Source organism: Gallus gallus, chromosome 14 (genome assembly GCF_016699485.2).
Source record: "Gallus gallus isolate bGalGal1 chromosome 14, bGalGal1.mat.broiler.GRCg7b, whole genome shotgun sequence".
NCBI lineage: Eukaryota > Metazoa > Chordata > Aves > Galliformes > Phasianidae > Gallus > Gallus gallus.
In genome coordinates, this window is record NC_052545.1 from 4000788 (window position 1) to 4021830 (window position 21043).

The following is a 21043-nucleotide window of genomic DNA, read 5'->3' on the forward strand; positions in this document are numbered from 1 at the left end:
GTATTGCTACTTAGACTTTTGGGGGTTCATAGTTGAAAGTGTTAGTGATTCTTTCATTAAGCCTCTGCTTTTTCATTTGTTTTCCTCTGACAAATAGCCTTTGCTTTTCAGCATGCCAAATAATAAAATTTCAGTGGTGCTCTTTAGATCTTGTGAAATATGGCTCCGTAGAGCATTAAGAAAATAACATACTTTCCTTCTTCAGGTCTTAGAGCTTGAGAGAAATAAGATGTATTTCATCAGGTGAATGAATGTAGGACTGTTTATATACAGGATTTGTTGTAGTCATTTGTCAACCCTGATTTTTAAAATTTCCTACTAGCTCTGTCTTGGCAGTCTCTTCTTGTGCTTGCTCAGCACCTCAGGTTTTGTGCAGCTAAGGATGATGACTGAGGGTGGTAATATCGAGGCTTCTTGCTGCCCCTGTCAATGAGATGCTAAGTACCTCTGCTGGCCCAGGCTGATGCTTACAGGGAGTTGGAAATGAAGGGCACTGGTGAGGTTTTGATGACTTCTTTAAAGCAGAGTAGGAATCTTTTACAGAATTTTCTGCTATGGGTATTCAAAGCAGCTCGCACTTGGAATTGCAAGAATCTTATTGGAGCGATGAGAAATTAATAGCAATAAGGTTTTTATGCAGCAAAGATATTAAATAAAGCAGGTGGTCGTTCTTACTACCCTGCGGTAGTGTTGTCTAATGTAGAGTCAGTTTTTATTTTACATTTATGTTAAGGTATTCTAATCTCAGCAAGTTCTTTTTCTAGCTCTCTCGTTATGTTAGAAGTATTCCAGTTGCATCTAAGGGTTTAGGTTTTCTGTAATAGGTAGTGAATTTTCTAGTTAACAAAATGGAGCCTGAATCTCTTGACTCGTCTGTACAAAGTCAGCTTCTCTTCAGCTGCAAGGCTTAGGTACTTTGTCAGTCACTGAATTATAGTTGGTCTCTGCCCTCATCCTATTTCTCCCTTTCATCCTCTTGATACTGTGTAGCCTTCTTCCCATGCCTTGACATTAATCACTGGGCTATGAGGGCCTTTGTTCTATTTCCTTTGCTTATTTATCTTAAGGCTTCTTTTTGATGCACGTAGCAATGAGCGCACCATAATGTTCTGTTATTCCATCCTTTGCAAATCAGTCTGCAGGGCAGAGGATGTGCTGTCTCCTGAGTCCCCTTTGGCTGCTTTTCTTATTGATGCAGAGTCCAAAACCTGCATGTGTTTTGTTTTTTAAGTGGTGATGTGTGCCAAAGCCAGTGTGTAAGCACATTCTTTGTCTGGAACTAGGAATTGTAGACGTTTTTACACAGGGCTGCTACTTAAATAGCCTTTTTTCTCACCACTTTTATTAATGGGAGGATAGGAGACTTTAGTCAGTACTGAAATACAAGATAGGGAGCCAGAAATTCCAAAGTTTGGATTCCAGTTCTAGTGGGAACACGTTAGACTGTCTGGTGTAAGCTGTAAAACCTTCCTGCCCCTTTGACGAGTGAGATGTCAATACAGTCAATATTTGGATTGTAATCCAGTGTCCCAACAGACTGGTTGTTCTTACTGTGCAAGCTCTGCCCCAGTTGGCTTTTTGGCAGTCTCAGATGGGATAAGGAGAACCCTCAATACCAGAGGTGCAGCACACACATGCTGTAGCTTGCAAGAAGGTATGATTTTAGGTAGCTAGAGGTGTGCTGTGATTCTGGCAGAGGATTGGTCCTCCTTTTGTGGAGGTGAATATTTCACTGTTAATGCTGTGTTTGACAATGAATTGGGGGGGAAGAAAATGAAGTTCAGCATTGAGAGAGGTTATTGCCAGTTTGGTGAACTTACATAAAACTGGGATTGTTGTGGGGGGAGAGAGAAACGAGGCCAGCAAGCCTTACAGAATAGTTTGGAACACTGTTTGAATACATGCCGAGGTGCTGCATCTGACTGCGGTGGTTTTGTTTCCTGGAATGACAAACACTTGTGTTGCTTACCACATCGATTCTCTTTTTCTTTCACTTCCCAGCTCTTACAAATCCTTTGCAGCTTCTCGCAGCCCAGGCCAGCTCGTCCACTCCTGTTGTAGTCAGCCGGGTATGCGAGACAGGGACTGAAGAGACAGCAGCAGCCTCTTCCAGTGAACCTGAAGTCAAAAGACCCCGGATAGAAGATCCCAGTGGAGCAGTCCAGGCCCAAACTGGAGTCATCACATCTACAGTGCCACAAGGACAGGCAACCAGTGAATGAAGAACCGGTGGGAGGAGCTGGAGTGGTGTGGGGTGGGCATGGGATGGCAGCAGCCCCTAAAGCAGCTTTCAAAGAAAACAAACCACAACTGTAACAGCTCTAAACATAGCAAATAAAGAGCTCTTTTTAAAGTCAGATTTTTTTAAAATGGGAGGTCAGCAGCTGTTAGAATCACAAGGTGCCAAAAAGACAAGAATGGAAAACTCCTCCCAAGCACCCGTACCTGGAACTCTGTTCTGTCTTTACCTATGGGATATTTTTTCCTTTTTTTTTTTTCTTCTTTGTTTTTTAAAGATTCAGAAAAAATACAGACAACTGATTGTATGACTGCTGGGATTTTTTTTTAACTGTATTTTCCCCTTTTGGCTCCAAGGGGATGGGATTTGCAGTTCAGCATCTAAAGGAATGTAACGCAAATACATTCTGCTCCCTGGAAAGAAAACTCCTCATTTTCTATGCCTTAATACTGCGCTTCTCAGAGCTTTTGAAATGTAGGACCATTTTTAAAAGGCCAGCTAAGGCAGTCAAATACTGAAAAATGGGTGCAGTATCTCACAACAACAGCATTAAAGAAACATGGTACCAAGCTTAAAGAAAAAGGCAGATTAATTTTTTTTTTCTAAAACAGAAAAAAAAATCTGAGTATTAATGAATGTTTATTTATGAGGAGATTCAGGAGGAAGAGTTGCAGAGCTCAACCTCCTGGATTTCCAGATGCAATTTCTCTCCATTCCCTCTGAGGGAGAATGAGATGACGGAGGAACTGTGTTAATTTGGTTCCTGTAAAGATATTAAAGGGTTTTGTACCTTCAGTGACTTCTTACAGTTATTCATCACTTGCTTTGGACAACATCCCAACTATCTCAATGTCTGAGGATTATGTGGGTAAGGGTGTTTCAGAGGTTGTATGTGTTTTTGATATTATTTTGTGATCACATACTGTGCTCTCTGGCACCAGGGTCTGTTCAGATTAGCACTGCAGATCAAAGGTATCGAAGCCACTGTTCCCATAAACCTAAGAAAATGTTACCTGGTCCTCTGCACTGAAGTGGTTTGCCTTCACCTTGACTGGTAGTGTCATCCTCAACTAGATGGATGCTGTTCAGGATGCCAGAGCTGGGTAGAAATCTGTCTCCAACCCTCTCCTGTGGGTGGAAGAGGCTGATAGCAATGCTCCTTTGTTATTTTTCTGAGAGAAAGGTTAAGGGCAGGGGTGAGAGGCACCAGAGCTCATACAGTATTTGGTAGAAATTCTGTGTGTAGAGACCAAGGCAAAAGAGACCTTTTATTTTCCATGTTTAAGAGTCATTGGAGGTATTAAACAGGTTTTCCAAAAGGAATTCAGAGGCTTCCTTTCATTCTTCAGCTCCCTCTCCTGTCTGCCCTACCTTTAAGACAGTTTGAGTTGGCCAGTAGAAGGAGGAATTGTTTAAGCTGTATTCCAGGCTCTTCATGTAGTACATCTTACAAGCAAAGCAGACTTGAGTGGAGAAGTGGGTGTGTGTGGAACCTGTGAGTGGCAAAGGAATCAGCTTCTGCATAGCTCCAGCTGACCTTTTGGCTTTCCACTTGTGTGTGATCCCCTTGGTTAATTTGTCTTCTGGCAACACAGCAGAGACTCTATAACTTAGAAAATGCTGTGGCTTTATTAACGGCAAAAGTGACTTAACAGGGATGGGGATATGGCTTTTGGTAGGTTAAACCACAGCAATTTATGTCATAGGAAAATTGAAGAGGGGGAGAAAATCCATGCAGTAGCAGCTAGCATCACTTGTTCCCTTCTAGGTTTCCTTTCTGTTTGCCAAATCCTATTCAATAGCTCTTTCCCACCATTTGAATAAAACCCAAGTGCATTTTATTCTCAAGCCAACTGTTTTGTGAGAAATATTTCTGAAAGTAAGAAAGAATGTTGTGGTCTCATGATTTGTGGTCACAGTGTACAGTCATGGGCCCGCAAAAGTATTTGGGACAGTTCATTTATCTACAGCTAGGCCTTCATAATTTGTGTGCCTTCGGTGCCAAGTTATTAGGCTGTGTTTTAGTACTTGGAAATTATTCTTGTGGAGGATTGTTCCAGCCCACAAAGTAATTGAAGCAGGCCAACCTCTAGCTGTTATGCTTCCTGTCAGGAGGACTAGGTGCAGCAGAGTGGAAAAGCAGACACGTCAGCTCTGTGTTCTCTGTAGCCTTTTCAAGGCAGAATTCAATAAAACGGGCTTCAAGGAAGAAGGTACAAGGGAGAGTGCAGCATAGTTCGTCCGTGATTAATCATTACATTCAGATGAATGCTGTTTAGATCCAGGCACACCTCTGAAACAGCCCTGAGGCTAGAGAGCTTTCCTGAAGCAGTCTTTGATTTTCCAGCACGTTAGGTGAGTCAGCTCAAGATGAGAAGTCAGCGGAGTGCTGTCTGAAGCTGCCAAATTTCTGTGGCAAAATTTTTCTTTATTACTGCTTTCCTTTTAGACGTTCTAAGTCACTGGGACTGAAACCTCTCTATGCTAGTCCAGCACCGTAGCAATACATCGGCTGAATCGTGGTGTTCTCATAAACCTGCTGCTGCTTTAGTGATACCTTGTATGTCTTTGGTTTTGCTGCATCTGCTGCTGTCTGTATAACAAAGGTCAAGGCATGCTGATTAGTTAACCTCCCACAACTTGGACCTAGGAAGATTTTCAAGCTTCCTAACACATGAGTTCTCTTTTCACTGTGCTTCTAACAAACTAATTTTGCTTTGATTGTGGTCAGTTTATAGCAACTTCTGTTGCCTCTGTTTGCAAAAGCTGAATGCAGTCGTTTTGGGTTTTTTCCATCTGAATTCCTTAGCTATTGTTTTGTCTTGACTGTGGTTCTTGTGATACAGGAAGCTTCTTTTACAGTGAGATCATTTAATCTGATGTAGTGATAACAACATTGTGCTGAACACAGAAAATGGAGTTCATGATTAGCTCATATATTCTTCTTGACAACTTATTCTCTCCATCTCCCTCCTTCCCCTGTGCCATTAGTTCTGTCCCTTGTAGCATATACTCTCACCGTTATCTGCTGCCTGGAGCAGCACCTTGCTTAAGTTCTGTCCAAGGACACAAGGATAAAAATACCTGTGGGATACATGTAGCTCCAGAGCATGATGAAAAAGGTCAATTTAGGCACCCTATGTTAACTTCCATTATGTGTTTTAGATATGTTACTGCTGGACAAAATCTGCTTAGGAGAGTGTTGTGAGAACCACATGAAAACTTTGTAAGAGAAGTAGTTAAATAATACCTGCTGCCTTTGCAGTGTTCCTGCAGTCAGTGCTGTGGTCTGGCTCCGGATACTAGGAGGGAATAAACTTGGTTTGCACATGTTTCAGACATGTGTCTTGTGAATGACAGTTACAAGTACACAGCTAACTTCCACATTTTTCTCCTTTTTCAGTAGGGAAAAGCCAGCAGTAAAACACAACTCGAAGAACAAAAGGTTATGCAGCTGTATCTAAGCAAGTGAGAGTGGCTGACCTGAGCCTCCCTATGAGGTGATGTGGAGCACTTTCCACTGACTGCCAGGGATGTTAAGTTCAAGTTAGAGCCTTTCGTCTGTATTAGTAAGAGGGTTTCCTTGCAAGGTGTTCGGTGTTGCTCTGATGTGCACTATTGTGTAGGTGACAGCCAGAACGCTGCGTGAAAGGAGAAGCACTTCCCTGCTGCACCTGGGTTTGGGGTCTTTAATACAAGGGTCTAATCTAGGAATAGCTCAGGACTTTTCCTTCAGGATCAAAAGCTGTTTCCTCAGTCTCGCTGCATTTAATCTCTAAATTCAAACTAGTTGCTTGTTTCCATTTTCCCTCTTTCTTGTCTCTCAGATTTAAACTGTGTCTCCTACATCATAGTTTATCACTGTGATGAATGTAAATCACATAAAACTGCAGCGTTAGGAAAGATCAGATCTCAGGTCTAGATTTCTATAGAATCATAGGATGGCCTGGGTTGAAAAGGACCACAATGCTCATCTCGTTCCAACCCCCTGCTGTGTGCAGGATCACCAACCAGCAGCCCAGGCTGCCCAGAGCCACATCCAGCCTGGCCTTGAATGCCTGCAGGGATGGGGCATCCACACCTCCTTGGACAACCTGTTCAGTGCGTCACCACCATCTGGGGGAAAAACTTCCTCCTAATATCCAACTTAAACCTCCCATATCTCAGCTTAAAACCATTTCCCCTTGTCCTATTGCTATCCACCCTTGCAAACAGCTGTTCCCCCTCCTGTTTACATGCTCCCTATCTCTACTACTGGCCAGTAGCTGTCTAGAAAGGCAGAATAACTTAGGCTGGAATGTTTGAGGTTACAAATGCCATCCTGCAGCAGATGATCTTTTCCCTTGTCAGCCAGGCTATGGTCAAGCTCCCATTTCCTCTCTGTGCCACAATTTTTCCCCTATATTTGTAGCTGTTTCTGACTCTTGACTCTGGAGTCCTTTAATCCAGCTCCTAACTTAATGCAATCGCTTGAAGGTCTGCATCTGGTGAGAATCTGTACATTAGGTTGCAGTTATACAACAGATGGTTCAATCATGTAACTTCTTGTTTCCTTCTGGGTAAAAATTATGCCAAAGCTGCTATTACTGTAGCATACACTACTGTCATGAAGTGTAGCTCGCAATGGAGCCAGCTGTGCTGGGAAAAACAATCACTACAATGTCATCTGGCTGGCTGGAGCTGATGAGGCTGAAGCAGTGCTTGCATGTTGGTTTGGACCTGCCCAGAACGTAGCTTTGTGCTGGAACATCTCTGTGCCCAGCAGCTAGCTGACGGGGTTAGATCAGCACACACTGCTGGCCGGGTTGTTTGCAGGACTGTGCAGGCGTAGTAAGCAACAGTGGAATGCACCTAGCTGAGATGGTGGGCTTTCTCTGTTAGGTGTCTTCCACAGGGCAGTAGTAGAGCAGTGAGCATTTTACTCTGTACTAAACAAGGCATTCTGAACAATACTGGGGTTTTCTTGGAGCACCGTTGTTTAAATTCCAGCTTTTTAATCGAGTTTGATATTTATGCTTTTTGATGCCTTTTTGATTTACCAACCCTGAATTAAACCCTTCAGAAGGTCTGGCTGGTCCTCTCCTCGTGTGTCACTTTACGTTTCAGAGGGAATTAGTGCCAAGTCTACCCCTTTGCTCTCAAGACAGAGGAACTCACTGACAATTCATGGGTGGCAGCTAAGGTAGAAACTCTTTAAGTATTTTTTTTTTCCAGAGAATATTAAATTAGATCTGTGTAAACATAAATTTTATATTTATTAATGTGTGTGAGTGTGTAAATATAGATATATAAATGGTCCGTGACTATTTCTTTCTCTTAAATGGTACTTTACACAGACTTTTATACCATATGTTGATAAATTCCTGCACCAGGCACTGATTTGGAAAGGACGATGTACCTATTTGTGTGACAGATGTGGGCAGCCTGCAGAAGCAGCTTTCCTTCACTGATTGCTGTCAGCCCTCTTGCAGAGCAGATGAGGTGGTGCAGTGCTTGCATCTTCCTTGTGTAGGAGCTCCTGGCTTTGTCATGCGCTCAGCACCCACAGTCTGTGCTGCTTTTCTGGCAAGAAAAACCCCAAATGGCACTAATGTAAGCTGGAAGCCTTCCTTATCTCAGCTTATCTCTAGATGTGGTATTGGGGAGTTCTTTACGCTTCTGCTGTGTACGTAATGGGAACTGATGGAAGGTCTGTGAGGCTGAGGAGCTCCTCTGTCTGTCTGTCAGGCTTGTGAACTATCACTGGGGCACGCAGCAAGTTTCTTCATGGTGAGATTCTTCTCCTTTTACAACACTTCCCTCTCTTTATGGGGTATGAGGTCTCTATTCACAGAGAATAAATTTTCCCTAACCTGTCAAATTTCAGCCCTGGTTTAACTCCAGGATGCTAAATTCAGAAACGTGCATTTTTGACCTACTTGGGGCTGTGAGAACTCTTCTTACAAGCACGTGATGCTGGGCTTCCTAATCTGAAGAGCTCTTACTAAAGCAGCAATTCCTTTGTGAGGACCTGAGCAAATGCTTTGCCTCGGTTTCTGCTTACTGTCTGGTGGCTGGGCTTTGATATTTGAGGCAGAACAGGGGATGAAGGTGTTACAAGGAGGAACCAGAATAGGGGCAGTGAAAGGAAACAGCTTTCCTCCTCAGTAGAAAGAAAGTAAGAAGAAAAGGAGGAAAAAAAAGCCCTTATGACAACCAGCCTTCCCCTGTTATTATGTACTATTTGATTACTGCTTCATGTCTGCTGCTGGGTTATGCAACACACGCAGCATCTCATACCGTGGCACTCCTGATCCAGACCATTCCGTCTCACTTCTACCCCACTCAATTTAACTGAAAGCAGTCCGAAACAGAGCCTTCTGTAAAGCTAGGGGTTGAGGAGAAATGGCTGTTAGCTCAAGTAAGATGAGATTTAATTGGAGCAGAAAAAAAGTGACGTTTCCTTCTGTTTTGCTGCCTTGCTGCTAAAAGTCCAGTGCAGGAGATGCTGATGCTCTGCTGTGCTGAGTGCTGCTCCTCAGATGTGGGCAGACTGCTAAGAAGGCAGGTTGGTTTTGCAGCAGGGGATTGCTGTAAGCCTAAATTCACTGTGTTCCTGCCCACAAGACGGTCTTAAAGCAGAGAGAATCAGAGCGTTGTTCTTTGTAAGGTCTTTTTTAATGGAAAAGAAAGCAATGTTAAAAAAGGTGTTCAACTGTAACATTATGGAAAACGGAATGGTTTTAAAGTGCAACGGCTTTACGAGGTGGTACTCTTGGGTTCCATGTGTGCCATTTGTACCGTGATGGGATGGCCTTGTCCAGACTGCTATCCAAAGGACTGTTTGAAGCTGTCTTAGGCTAAATCAAAAGCTGTGTGAGCAACGGGTGGTAAAGCTGGAAGGCCTGGTCAGATTCTGGATCTTTCCTTTAAAAGAGGGGAAAAAAACCAAAAGCCTGTTGGAGTCTCCCTCCATTCTGTGATTGCATTCCCACCAAGTCATGTGGGAAGGCTGCAGTGGGACAAGGACCAGGATACTGCAGTGCTGTGACAGCAGCAGGACTGGCTTTGTTACGAGGAGCCTCACCCCTCTCACCTGGATTCAGCACTTAAATTAAGGGATCGTGATGGGGGTGAAAGCCACGCTTGCATTTCAGTTCCTGGTTTTGCCTGTCCAACCTCCAGCAAGACGTTTGGGGTTTTCTTTTGTTTTGTAAAACCTCACTGATATCAGAAGTATTGCTTTCTGTGACTTGTTTTCACAATCAGTGCTTTTTAAAAAGCAAGGCGCGTATCCCAAGGGGAAGAGCTCCATCTGGGGCAGCGGATGGGAGGTCCATCACCTTCACCAGGCTGCACTGCAGCTCTGCATCCCAGCAGTGCTGACGGCACAACCAGCACCTGAGGAGCAGAGCCTGCATTTCTGCATCAAATGGGATACAGTGGGTTCTGTTGTTTTTCAAATATGGAGCCATACTTTTTTTTTTTTTTAAGGTGATTTGAGATCTGAATGTGATTTCTAATGTACCAAGAACATTAATATTTTAAAGCTATAACAAAGTTTTAAATTTCTACTTTTTTTTTTTTTTCATTTATTTCAACTGTTCTGTTACCTTAATTTGATGTATGTGGATGGGGAGCGTTGCTGCTTCTCTTAGCATTTGTTTCTATAACCAGAAATAAAATTATATATGAAAGAGAAGATGCCCTGAGATCGCTTGCTGCTTTCCAGCCACAGCCCTGCACGCTCCCAGGGTGGCACTGCGGGGGTTTAAAGCTGGGCTGAGCCTTCCACCGCCCTTGCAACTGATCCCAATGGGTGCAGCACTGAGATGCAGGACTTTGTGATCACTCAGAGCCAATGACTTTTGGTGGAGCTCTGCTCCACTCTGACCGGCCAAGAAGGTGTTTTTTCCTGTGGTAAACTTGGTTGGGTGAGTATTTCTGCCCTTTTTCCCCCCTCTTTATGTGGTAACAGATAGGAGGTTTGCACACCTAGCTCTGTTTCAGAGCCTGCGGGTAGGCATGCATGTGTTTGAGACCTGTGATGCCCTGTGTGGGGGTTACCAGCTGCTCCTCCAGCTTTAGCTTTCATTTCATTGGGAAGTGAAACAAAATGTCATTTTGAGAGGTAAACTACAGCAGAATCTTTGTCTGTGACTTACAACCATTGCTTTGTGGATGTGTATGGTGACAGAAATTACTTCTGTACTCACTGTACCCAAGTTCCACAATTACTTTCGTCATTCCTCGTCCTCATAGAGGAGCTAGAATTTAAATTCTTGGTTTATTTTGACTAATTCTGAGCTCCACAATTGAATAGGAGTGTTCTCGAAACCACGGCTGACACAAAGTTATCCGCATCCCATTAATGCTTCCACGTTTAAAATATTAGAGAAACAAGTATGCTGTGCAGCACAGATGTTCACCCAGAGCCTTCTTGGTTTGGCAGCTTATGGGTGTGGAGACATCTCCCTGTGCCCACCAGGCGTGCAGCCAGAGGAGAAGGCATGGGGGAACGTCAGAGCTCCGCTGCTCCTCTCTGCCCTGCTGCCTGCACCGGCTGTGCTGGTGATAGCCGGGCTCAAGGATGAGCCTCTGGGGGTAAAAGGGAGCTGGTGGTGCTTCGGTGGCTAATTGCCACCGCTGTTAATGAGCGCTGAGGAATCTATCGGGCAGAGGGCTGCAGCAGAGCCCCAGGGCTGTTAGCAGGCAGGGGATGATGTGTCAGGGGGGAAGAGTGAGTGCCGTCCCACCGTGTGGGAGCTGCAGCCCCGCTTGCTGAGCAGCTGTTTCGGTCGTCCTTTGCACTGTGCGGAAAGCAGAGCGGGCCGCTGATGTTCCCGGACCTGCGCTGGTACCACGCGGCGGAGCCCGGCGCTGCTTCGCTCCCTGGTGCCGAATAACAGCAGTGTCACCGCTAACTAATTAACAAAGCGGAATTGGCCATCACTCCTTCTCCCAGCGCTCGGACACCTGCTCTGTGAGGGCGCTTTCCTCCACACCAATCACAGCCGCGCCCCCTCCGGAACGTCCCTAGGGCGGAACGTTCGCGCAGGGCCGCCGCGTGCCCCGGGCCCGGCGCTGCGGACCGCTCTTTTCAGGGGGACCACGTTGGCGGCGGACCGGGGGGCAGCGTGCGGGGACTGCCGGCGGTATGGGCACGGCGGCGGCCGAGAGCCTCCTGAAGCAGGCCAGGTAGCGGGTCGCGGGGCGGCTCGGGCCCGGGGTGAGTGAGGGCCGGGTCCTCACGTCCTCTCGTTCCTCGCAGGGAGGTGCAGGAGGACGAGCTGAGCAGGTTCGCCGCCCGCGTCGCCGCCCAGCTGCAGGGCCCGGAGCCGGGCCCCGAGGCTGCGGACTGCCTGCAGCGGCTGCACCTCGTCCTGGCCGCCAGCAAGAGCCCCCGCCAGTGAGTGCCGACCTGGGTGAAGGCAGAGCGTGCGTTTTTTGAGCCGGGAAGGTGGGAGAGGAGGGCTGGCGCTCTGAGGGAGCGCTCCTTTTTGTCATCGCCGCGTTTGGTGTAGGAGTTAAAGCCTGTTTGTTTTGGTTTCCCCGTTGCAGAGGGCCGCCGTCCTTTCACAGCGACTGTAACGGGCGCTCTGTCACAGGCTGTGCTGAGGGACGGAATTCAGAAGCAAAGATGATAATTAAGTAGGGTCACTGTGAAGGGAGATGATCCCAACACCGCCAGCATGCAGGCAGTGGGCGTGCAGCTCTGCTCCTGCCTTGCCCTGACGCTTTGCTGACCCCGCAGGCTGGATGCTCAACTCGTGGAGCTGCTGCAGGCTGTGCTGTGCTCCCCCAAGTGCCCCCAGCAGATCCAGCTGCTGTGCGCTGCCATCCTGAGGGAGATGGCACCCTGTGATGGGCTGCGCCTCTCCTGCGAGAGGATCCATGACACAAAGCTGCTGAGCCTGGTGTCCTCCGTCCTGCTGGCCCAGGTAAGCGGCGTCACAAGGCAGGCATCGTCCCTTGTTAATATGGATTTGTTTTCTGATTCTTCTGTGTGCGTGTGTGGAGCTCAAGGGGAGTGGAAATCGGCTGAAGATATCCAGGGGAAACCTGAGTTATTTCCACGTTCATTCAGGGAACGTTACTAGTCTGTTTTGTGTAGGAAAAACTGGCAACTTTTTTCTTTTAATACAAATTGGGATAGTGATTCAAACACCTAGATTCTCTGCGGAGAAGAAAACGTGAGAACTCACTCATTTATGTTCCATCTACATTGGTTCTCTCTGGGAAATAAACTGGAAACCTCACCTCGCTTTTTTCCTTCTCCTGTTTCCTCTCTTAAGTGTGCCTGCTAAAGATGAAACATTTTTCTTAGTCCATCTGAAGTTTTTCATTCCGAGTCTCGCTGTGTGCTCAGAAATGTCTCCCACGTTTTTGTTTTGCACTTCTACAGAATACAGACATAACTCATGTTTTAGTTTTCGTTAGATTCTAACTAAAACTGGAAAGAGGTTTTTCTAATTTTCTGTGCTACTAAAATGTACTACATTTTAGCCATTTCAGGATCACTTCTGTGGCTAGAAGTGGAGCAGTGAGTGGCAGCCCCTCTCATGAATGCAGCTCTACTTCAGCAGAACCTTTAAAAATATGTTCTGTGTTTGTTGCTGTTTTGGATGGAAATCATTTTTCTTCTCTGCCTACCTGCCCATCCCCCTTGGCTCTGTAAAACTGATGTTCTTCTTATAAAGCTTCTGGCTTACCAGAAATCACAGCCTCTGGTGTTGCATTGGGAGCTGGAAACCAGCCATTGATTTTAGTCCAGCCAGATTTTCCTCTGAGCAGCAAGAGGAAACACATCAGTAATGTGCATAAGCAGCACTATTGTTTGCAGTAGGCAGCAGCAACGTATCTGTGGGACAGGGAGAGGGTATCTCTCCTTTTTCCTTCACTGCAAGGATCCCCAAACCCTGAACTTCCTTTTCAATAGTGTCTTTCTTTCCTTTGGTCAATTTGTCCACACCTGTTTGCTGGAGGAGCACAGAAAGTAACCAATCATGGGTGAGGTTCTAATACAACATTTCTCACTGGAAGCTTGCCTGTTATTTCCTAATTGCTTCCAGTTATCAGGTACAAAGCTGACATTAGATGGAGACTCAGAAATTAATATTTGTTTGCTACCTTCAACAAACAGCTGTCCAGGACCCCAGGCAGCAGAGAAGGTTTAGTTCTTATTGGCATGATGATGCTCATGAGGAAGGAAAATCTCTCCAAAGGCTGCGTCCACCTGTTATTGTTAAAAGGAAAATATTTTGGACAGAAGGGTTTGTTGGCATCTCAGAAGCACAGCTGTAACAGCTTTATTTTCATCATTGTGAGGATATGGACTAAGCAGAGAGTCCTCTAACGTTGCAACGGTCCATTTTCTGTTCATAAATTTCTAATTTAACAGCTAGGAAGCTGACCACAAGGGGAGTAGTTAACGCTTGTACTCGCTGCTCTAGAAATGATGGATCAAAGTAGTGTTTAATTTGAAGACAGCCACTGCAGTTCTTGATTCCCACCTCAGGTGATGTTTGTCCACAAACATGTTGCTCCATCAAAGCAACAAACATGTTGCTCCCCTCCTGAGGTCTATGAATTCACATTGCTGAAGAACTCTGTAAGATATGGTAAAATAGCCTGTGCTGCGAGTTGTTTCTATCTTTGACGTTGGTATTGATGCCTGATGGAGGAGTTTTGTATGGTATTGGTCTATAGTGCTTTTAAGAGATTATGTGCCTAACTTTACCTCTGCTTTATTTTTAAGGGAGAAGAGAAGGCTGAGGTGTCTGCTGTGGGACAGCGTATTGTGAAAGCCCTGGAAGGAAGATTGCCTGAGGGTCAGAGTTCTCGATATCTTCTTCCCGTCCTCTCAAATGTCATCAGTCTGTCACCAGAAGCTCTAACTGAAGGTAAGTATGTAGGAGACCTGAGGTTATCATCCGGCTTTGATCTATATAGTGATCAGAGAGGTCCCTGAAGACTTTGGATGGCAGAAGGACTTGGAAACTGCTCTTTAAAGTGACATCTCTACCACAAGGAAAGTGAACTTGGGTGAAGTCCATTCCACCACTTAAAAACTGGACTGGGCCATCAGCTGCTTGGGCTCCTTGCAGGGGACAGAGTCTCTGTTCTGTACAGATTTGTATCAGATTAACACGTACCTTAGCCTAGCTATGGGTCTCTAGATGCAGTAGGAATGTGAAACTGCAGATATTCTGAAGAGCACTGGGCAAAGAGAAATAGAAATACAGCTGAAGAGCAGTAGAGGTGTGTTGCAGAGGCTGCTTCTCTGCCTGATCTAGCCGTGAACTTGTGATTTTCTTTGTACAGAGCAGACCAATGTAGTCAGCAAGAAGATGGCTGACTGGCTGAGGTATGCAAGTACTCAGCAAGGAGTCGCTCAGCCCTCTGGAGGCTTCTTCTCCAATCCCAGAACCAGGCAGGTCAGTGTTGGATTGCTGTGGTTATCTCACAGGGATGTTTGCTTGTCAGCAGCCTGCTGTTATAATCAACTTCTAATAAATCTGAAAGTGCTGCTATGTTTGGTCACTTTCCTGGGGAATATGTAGACAAGAAGCATAGGAAATCAAAGTAAAGGTATTTATAGCTTCAAAATTTAGGAGTTCTGCTGTAGAGAAAGAGCTTTGACCCATGAAATAGTTTCTGAGTGAGAATCTCCATGGGCTCAGTGGAGTTTTCCTTGCCTTTCACCTCACCTGTCTTTGGGGGCCTTACCTGCTGCATCTTTTCTCCCAGCCTGGCCCTGTCACAGAGGTGGATGGTGCCATTGCCACAGACTTCTTCACGGTGCTGTCGCTGGGTCAGCACTACACAGAGGATCAGTGGCTCAACATGCAAACCTTCTCCATGCTGAGGAAATGGCTGCTGTGCTATGGGGACAAGAAGATGAACACACCAAATTCAGGTATGAATCAAAGGGCTACAGACAAGGGCGGGTTTGCACCCCCAAGAGGTAGGTGTGCTCTGAGTTGATGAGGTGGCTGTGCCAGAAATGCAGCAAGTGACCGGAAGGTGGGCAAGAATTTAGAGCTCTTGGACTAAGACAAAACCTCCTGGCTGATGCTTTCTGACCCTTCTGCAAGGATTTATTCATTCAGTGTTCCCTGGTTTCAGACAGAATGCCAGGAGTCCCTGAGGAGGAGGGTGTGGGTTGTGGAAGATGGCATTTCCTAAGTATTCCTGTGCGACTGTCTTCTTCCCAGTCTTCTTTACTTCACGGTGTGCCTGGGGACAGACAGCTCCCCCTCTGTTGCTCAGCAGCAGGTGGGCTGCAGTGCCTGTGGTGTGAGCTGTTACATGATAACCTTTATTCTGTAGGTGACAAATCACAAACGGACAGGTCTGTTGTGTCTGTGGTCTCAACTTCATCCACGTCTAGTCGCCTGCTTCCCCCAAAGGAGCGTCTGCGGGAGAAAGCTTTTGAATACTGCCAGCGGCTTATTGAGCAGAGCAATCGCCGTGAGTCTTGCCATGAGCCCTCCTTGGTAGTGTTCTTGAAAATGCTTCTGCTTTGCTGCTTCTTTGGGCTGGGATCTCACTCCCTGGCATCTGCAATGAGGCTGGAGGCACAGGACTGGCTGCAGCTGCCAGCGTTATGTCATTGACCAGCCTTAAGCTAGGTTGTTAGAAGGGATTTGGAGACAATGCCCTTGTTCTGCCTCCTAACTTCGATTTGTAGGGATGCTGTGGAGTTTGATTCTTACTAGCCTGGAATTTGGATCAGTGTGTGTTCCCACCTGTCCTGAAATCTGGATTAGTGCTCATACTGACAGCCTAACATTCCTGTTCGGACTCCAGATTTAACTTAGACATCTTTCTCTGGCAGAAGCCCTGAAGAAAGCTGATGGAGACCTGCAGAAAGCTGTAAGTACACGGAGATGGGGCTGAAGCTCTCGGTGTTGTGACTTCCTCCCACTCTGATCTGGTTCTCTGCTCTTCTTCAGTGTCTCATTGAGGCAGTGGCAATCATGGACATCATCTGCAAACAGGACTCCTCCTACGTGTACCGTGCAGCGTCCTTCCTGAAGATCTTGCATGGCAGGATCAGTGGGGATGCCACTTATGCCAGGGCACTGCTGCCCATTGCCCAGTTCTTCCTAAATCATGGTAAGTCATCCTCCGCAATCTAGTCTGGCATACTTACAGCACAGCTTTTGTCCTGGCAGTTTGCTGGCTGCTGCAGTTTGTAATTCAGGCTTGGCTGTACTTCAGGATTCACGGTTCCACTCCTGGAGAGCCAGAAGCTGGGCTGTCCTGTGTTTTTTAGAAAAACACAGGCAGACTTAGTTTTTGCATATCCCTTGGAGCCCCTCTTGACAGGGCTGCTGGGTGAGCCATGCTCAGGAATGTGCTGTATCCTCCCAGGTGAGATGGCTGCTGTGGACTCTGATGCAATCTACAAGCACTTATTCACTGATATCCCAGCTCAGCTCTTCCACAACTCATCACTGGCCTTTGAATTTGTCCTATTCTGCAGAGACAACAGCCAGCTCCTCACTGAGACCTCCAGCGTATTCAGGCAGAGTTTCCCAAATCTCTTCAAGGTACAACTTGCCAGAGCAGCACAGGAGCCAGCCTGCTGTGCTTCTTTTCTGTGCCTCCAGATCCTTCTGTTTGCCTTTCAGCACACCCCTTAGCCCACCATTATACTTCTGTGGCAGTGCTAGGGAGGGCACAGGCAAGAGCATGGGTAAGAAAGACTGTTAGAAAATGGTGGGTTTGAGGTGGAAAGAGGGTTCTGGATGTGATTAGCGCTACCAGAAGAGGGGAGTCTGGGTTAGTATTACTGTCAGTGAGCAGTGCAGGGTGCAGTTAGGACACAGCAGTTTGTTTTTGGAAAACTTGAAACATTTCAACTTGCTCACCACTAAATCAGCTTCTAAATGTGTGTGTTGAGCTACCAGCAGCCTCCCCAGTTCTTGGCTGAACTCTTAGTCTTTGTTTCTGCTTTTCAGAAGTGGCTTTCCATTCCCCATCCCTTTTGGTCACAGTGTGAGAGTTGTGGTGGCTGTGTGGTGGAGTACTGGGGATACTGCAGCAGTTTGTACCATTTTCTTACAGTTTCTGGCATGGAACAGCCCACCCCTTATCGCTGAGTTTGTGGACATTCTTCCATTTCTGCTGGATGCAGGCACAGCCATTGAGATCTTCCATTTGTTGCTTGACCTGCCCTGTCTGACAGCAGCACTGGATGTCCAGATGAGGTAACGCTAACTTCCTTTCCTCTCAATTGCTTATCAGGGTTTTGATGTTGACTGCACACTTCTCTGAGTTTCAGCTGCCCTCTGGCTGCTGCTGCCAGAGTGAGAGGCTGCAGTCAGGTTAACACAAAGCTGCACAGACATCAGCCCAATTTTCCTGGTAAAGTGATGTGCACAGAAAGAGAGCTCTAACACTTCAATACCAGACTGCCTTTGGAGCTTAGGGAGTTGTTGTCATTTCACCACGTGTATACAGATCCAAACTATTGCCTTGTGCTGGAGTGTGTGCCATCAGCCACTGCCTCCACATAGAGATGTGGACTGGTGGGTCATCCCTCCCTTCCCTGCTCTTGCTCCTCTTTGCTGGCTGTGTTATGGAGGCAGACAGAAGTTCTTTCCTAAGCTCATTAGGGACTGGAAGCGTGTCCAGGGAGATGGGAAAGCATTGGAGCTGGCTCTCACTACTGTACTTCTGCTCTTCTTTTCGCTCTCTGATGCTAGCAGCTCTTTTTGGAGCGCTCAGAAAAGGAAGTCATCCTCGATATAAGAAGTTGGTGGGCTTTGGTGTCTGAGGGGTAGGAGTGCCATTTTCCCCTTCCACGGGAGTTACACAGAAGCAATTCTGGAGCTATTGCCCGAGTTTGGGGCTGTGAGTTCTGTAGTGGGTCTGTTTCTCACCATTTCAGGCATTCTGGTTCTCTGGCTTCCAGGAGGCTTGGATTAGACCAAATTAACGTCCCTGTTTCAGTGGCAAATGTGTTATTCCATTGCTCCGGATTCCAGCCATAGCCTGGCTCATTCTCACAATTCAGCACATTCTGTGTGTGCCTCCTTCTAGGTCTTCCTCTCTCCCATCCTCTGAGAGGGCTGCCTGTGATCCTGCTGTGAAGCCAGCTGCCTGTCTGGAGGCCTTTCGCAGTCCCCTCTACAGGAGTGCATTCCAGTACCTTCTCCGTGTCGAATCTGTTTCCGAAGACTTCCAGGAGAGGTAGGAGGTTGCTTTAGGGAGACTGAAGTTTTGATTTGGCCTGCCGGGTCTGGGAAGCAGCACTGAGATTGCTAGGGAAAGCATAGCTGCCTTCATCTGGGGTGAGGTGGGCTTGTCCTTCCCTCCCTGTGTTAGTTCTGCCGAGTGCTCTAAGGCTTTGTGGGCTATAGGGAAGGGAAGACTAGGGAGTAGCTGGGGGCACACCTTTAGCAGTAGCTTCTTTACTACCCGCAGGCTGATTCCACTCCGACAGCTGCTGGGATCCCTGGCAAGCAGCCCAAGGGTCGTGCAGTGTGCAGACACTGTCCCTGTCTTGCTGGAGCTCTTTTTCAGCGTGGTTTCAGAGGTAAGCACTTTTTGGGCAGTTTGACTTCCACATGTGCTGTGGGGATTTCTTGTTATGTGAAGAACAATCACAGAAAGGGGAGTGTTAACACACTGCAACTTCAGCAGAGGGGTACATGAAGTGAAAGAATGGGATGGTCTAATACTGACAGAGAGCTACACTGAGCTCCCCACTTCATCCAGAGAAGGAGAGCTTCATGATGCAGTATCAGTGTTCACATTGTTTTCCCAGACAGCTGTGAGCAAGTGCAGAATGAGAGCCTGGTACCTGCTTTATGCACTGTTTCTGCTCCTGCTGTATCAGGCAGTCTCTGTGCTAGCATAGTCGTCTCTTGCTGATCAGTTTGAGTTTTGGTTGCTGGAAGTCGCTGGTATTGCTGAAGCAAGGGTTGTGTCTCAGTTTGCAGATGCATCTCTGATAAACCAGCTGGTGGTGCTGGTGCTGCAGAGAAGCGACCAGCTCTACGAGATCCCAGCGTTTAAAGATGACGTGCACAGGTGAGACAAAACAGGAGGCCTGCTTAAGCTCTCAGCCCTTCTGCTGGCTGCAGCCTGGCTTCCCAGGACAGCCTGGGAGCTGTTGTAGTTGTGACCATCCTGAGCATGCAGCTGCTGTGCTAGCGGTTGGAAGCTGCCAGCACCTCCTTGGTTTGGTGACAAGTGCCTTGGCTGTGATCTGAGCTCTCTCCATCTCTCCTGCAGGGTGCTGAGCTCCCAGCTGGTGATGCTCTGCAAGCTGCACCCTGCGCTCATCGTGGAACTGTCCAAAGAGCTTCTGGAGTTCTCAGGAACCGTCAGCAACATCCAGAACAAGGAGCCCATCTTCACCCATGTGGTGAGTGGGGCCTGCCTGCTTCTGCCACAGGGTGTCTCAGCTGCAGTGCCATCTGTTGGTCAGCTTCTCCTTCCTCCTTTTCCCTGTCTTAGCATTAAATGATCTGATTTGCCATTCCCTGAACTGTGATAATATCCCCTTTCCTTCTGCTTGCCCTGAGTACATCTGCCTTTGTTTCAGGTCTGGGCTATTGGAGAGTACATGTCTGTGTCCTACGACAAGCGCTGTACTGTGGAACAGATCAACCGGTTCTTTGAGACTCTAGAGGCTGTGCTGTTTGAAGTCACCCAGGTCCGACCACAGATCAGCGTCCCCAACTATGCACCCCGTGCCATCACTGTCCTTATGGCTGCCTTGACCAAGCTGGCAGCTCGCAGCCAGGACTTGATCCCCAGGTGAGGACTGATGGCAGGGAAGGGCAAAGTGGCAGAAACTTGCAGATCTGATGGATCCAAACACGGGTGTTTGCAGTGTTAAATGATCATACTTGGAAACTAATGGAACCTGGAAGTGAAAGAGAATAGGGGAAGCAAACTGTAGGGAGGCAGTTTGAGGAAGTGGGCTTCATCTGCTGATGAACTCTCTGTGCATCAGGACGAAGGGTGGTTGGTGTCTGGTGTTTGCTTGCAACAGTCTTCTGTGGTATACATGCTTACATAGTGACCTTGCTGGGTGCAAGGCCCTACCAGCTGAAGTTTGTGTCATTCTGTCCTGCAGGGTGTCCTTGTTCCTGTCCAAGATGAGGACATTCGTGCAGAGCCCTGCTGTCACCTCTGTGTACTGCGAGGAGGACCGCGAGGAGATCCTTACCCGGGCAACTGAACTCATGAACCTACTAAAAATGCCAAGTGTGGCTCAGTTTGTGTTCACACCATCTGTGGATGTGGCCCGTACACGATTTCAGAAGGAGGTGAATGACACCCTCCCTTCTGCTCTGAGGATAGTGACCCGTCTTCTAGAGCCAGCGCCTGGCTTTGTGCCGGGCTGAGAGCGTGGGGTTTGTGGGAGGCTCCATCTTCTGCTGTAACTGATCTGACACAGCCAACTCTCAAGGCTGAGTGCTCTGAACTGGAACTGAGGACGGAATGATTATGAATGAAACAGAAAACAGGAATAAGTAGAGCTGAGGCTGCTCTTTGGATTGCAGCCTGATTGTGCATCTCTCTGGTAGTATCTGTTGCTTTTTCTACCTCTTGTTCCTGTTCTACCTCTCCCTGGTCAGTATGGATTGAAAATAACGGTGGGTTTGAGTGAATGAGTGAGTGCCTGCATTACCACCCTGCCAGCCCATCACATCCCCTTGTTGACATGCATCCTCTTCTCTCCTTTCTACACCCTGGCTGCACACGTGATTCTTCTGTCACCTCTGCTTGCCAAGCAAATGCCTTTCTGAGGCAGAGAAAGCAGAAGTGACTCCATTAAATCTGTTGTGAGCCTTCACT

The 21043-nt window shown here is 47.1% G+C and overlaps 2 protein-coding genes and 2 non-coding genes across 7 annotated transcripts in view; all 4 read left to right on the forward strand.

Annotated features, from left to right (window-relative positions):
- FOXK1 (forkhead box K1) overlaps positions 1 to 9920 on the forward strand; it is a 49811-nt gene extending 39891 nt beyond the window's left edge. For both annotated transcript variants that reach the window (XM_015294358.4, XM_015294360.4), the window contains exon 9: positions 2002 to 9920. In XM_015294358.4, coding sequence (XP_015149844.1) covers positions 2002 to 2222 — 221 coding nt within the window. In that variant the 3' untranslated portion in view covers positions 2223 to 9920. The remainder of the gene's footprint in view (positions 1 to 2001) is intronic.
- Positions 7076 to 7137, forward strand: MIR12224 (microRNA mir-12224). The gene has a single exon (NR_161979.1). It is a non-coding gene; the product is annotated as a microRNA mir-12224 (primary transcript).
- MIR2129 (microRNA 2129) lies at positions 9224 to 9307 on the forward strand. Its single transcript, NR_035333.1, has one exon. It is a non-coding gene; the product is annotated as a microRNA 2129 (primary transcript).
- Positions 9921 to 11345: 1425 nt separating the features above from the next.
- Positions 11346 to 21041, forward strand: AP5Z1 (adaptor related protein complex 5 zeta 1 subunit). Of its 3 annotated transcripts, none has more exons than XM_040647507.2 (17): positions 11346 to 11416; positions 11490 to 11656; positions 11973 to 12159; positions 13977 to 14121; positions 14543 to 14655; positions 14969 to 15137; positions 15551 to 15691; positions 16059 to 16096; positions 16177 to 16339; positions 16598 to 16776; positions 17294 to 17436; positions 18272 to 18421; positions 18656 to 18767; positions 19167 to 19264; positions 19469 to 19601; positions 19782 to 19996; positions 20319 to 21041. In XM_040647507.2, the coding sequence occupies exons 3-17, from the start codon at positions 12070 to 12072 to the stop codon at positions 20587 to 20589; spliced, it is 2160 nt and encodes a 719-aa protein (XP_040503441.1). In that variant the 5' UTR covers positions 11346 to 11416; positions 11490 to 11656; positions 11973 to 12069; the 3' UTR covers positions 20590 to 21041. The 3 variants fall into 3 exon arrangements, with proteins under 3 accessions (XP_040503441.1, XP_040503438.1, XP_025010922.2); XM_040647504.2 differs by having other exon boundaries at positions 11490 to 11627; XM_025155154.3 differs by lacking the exon at positions 11346 to 11416 and adding an exon at positions 11780 to 11869 and having other exon boundaries at positions 11535 to 11678.
- Positions 21042 to 21043: the final 2 nt, after the last annotated feature.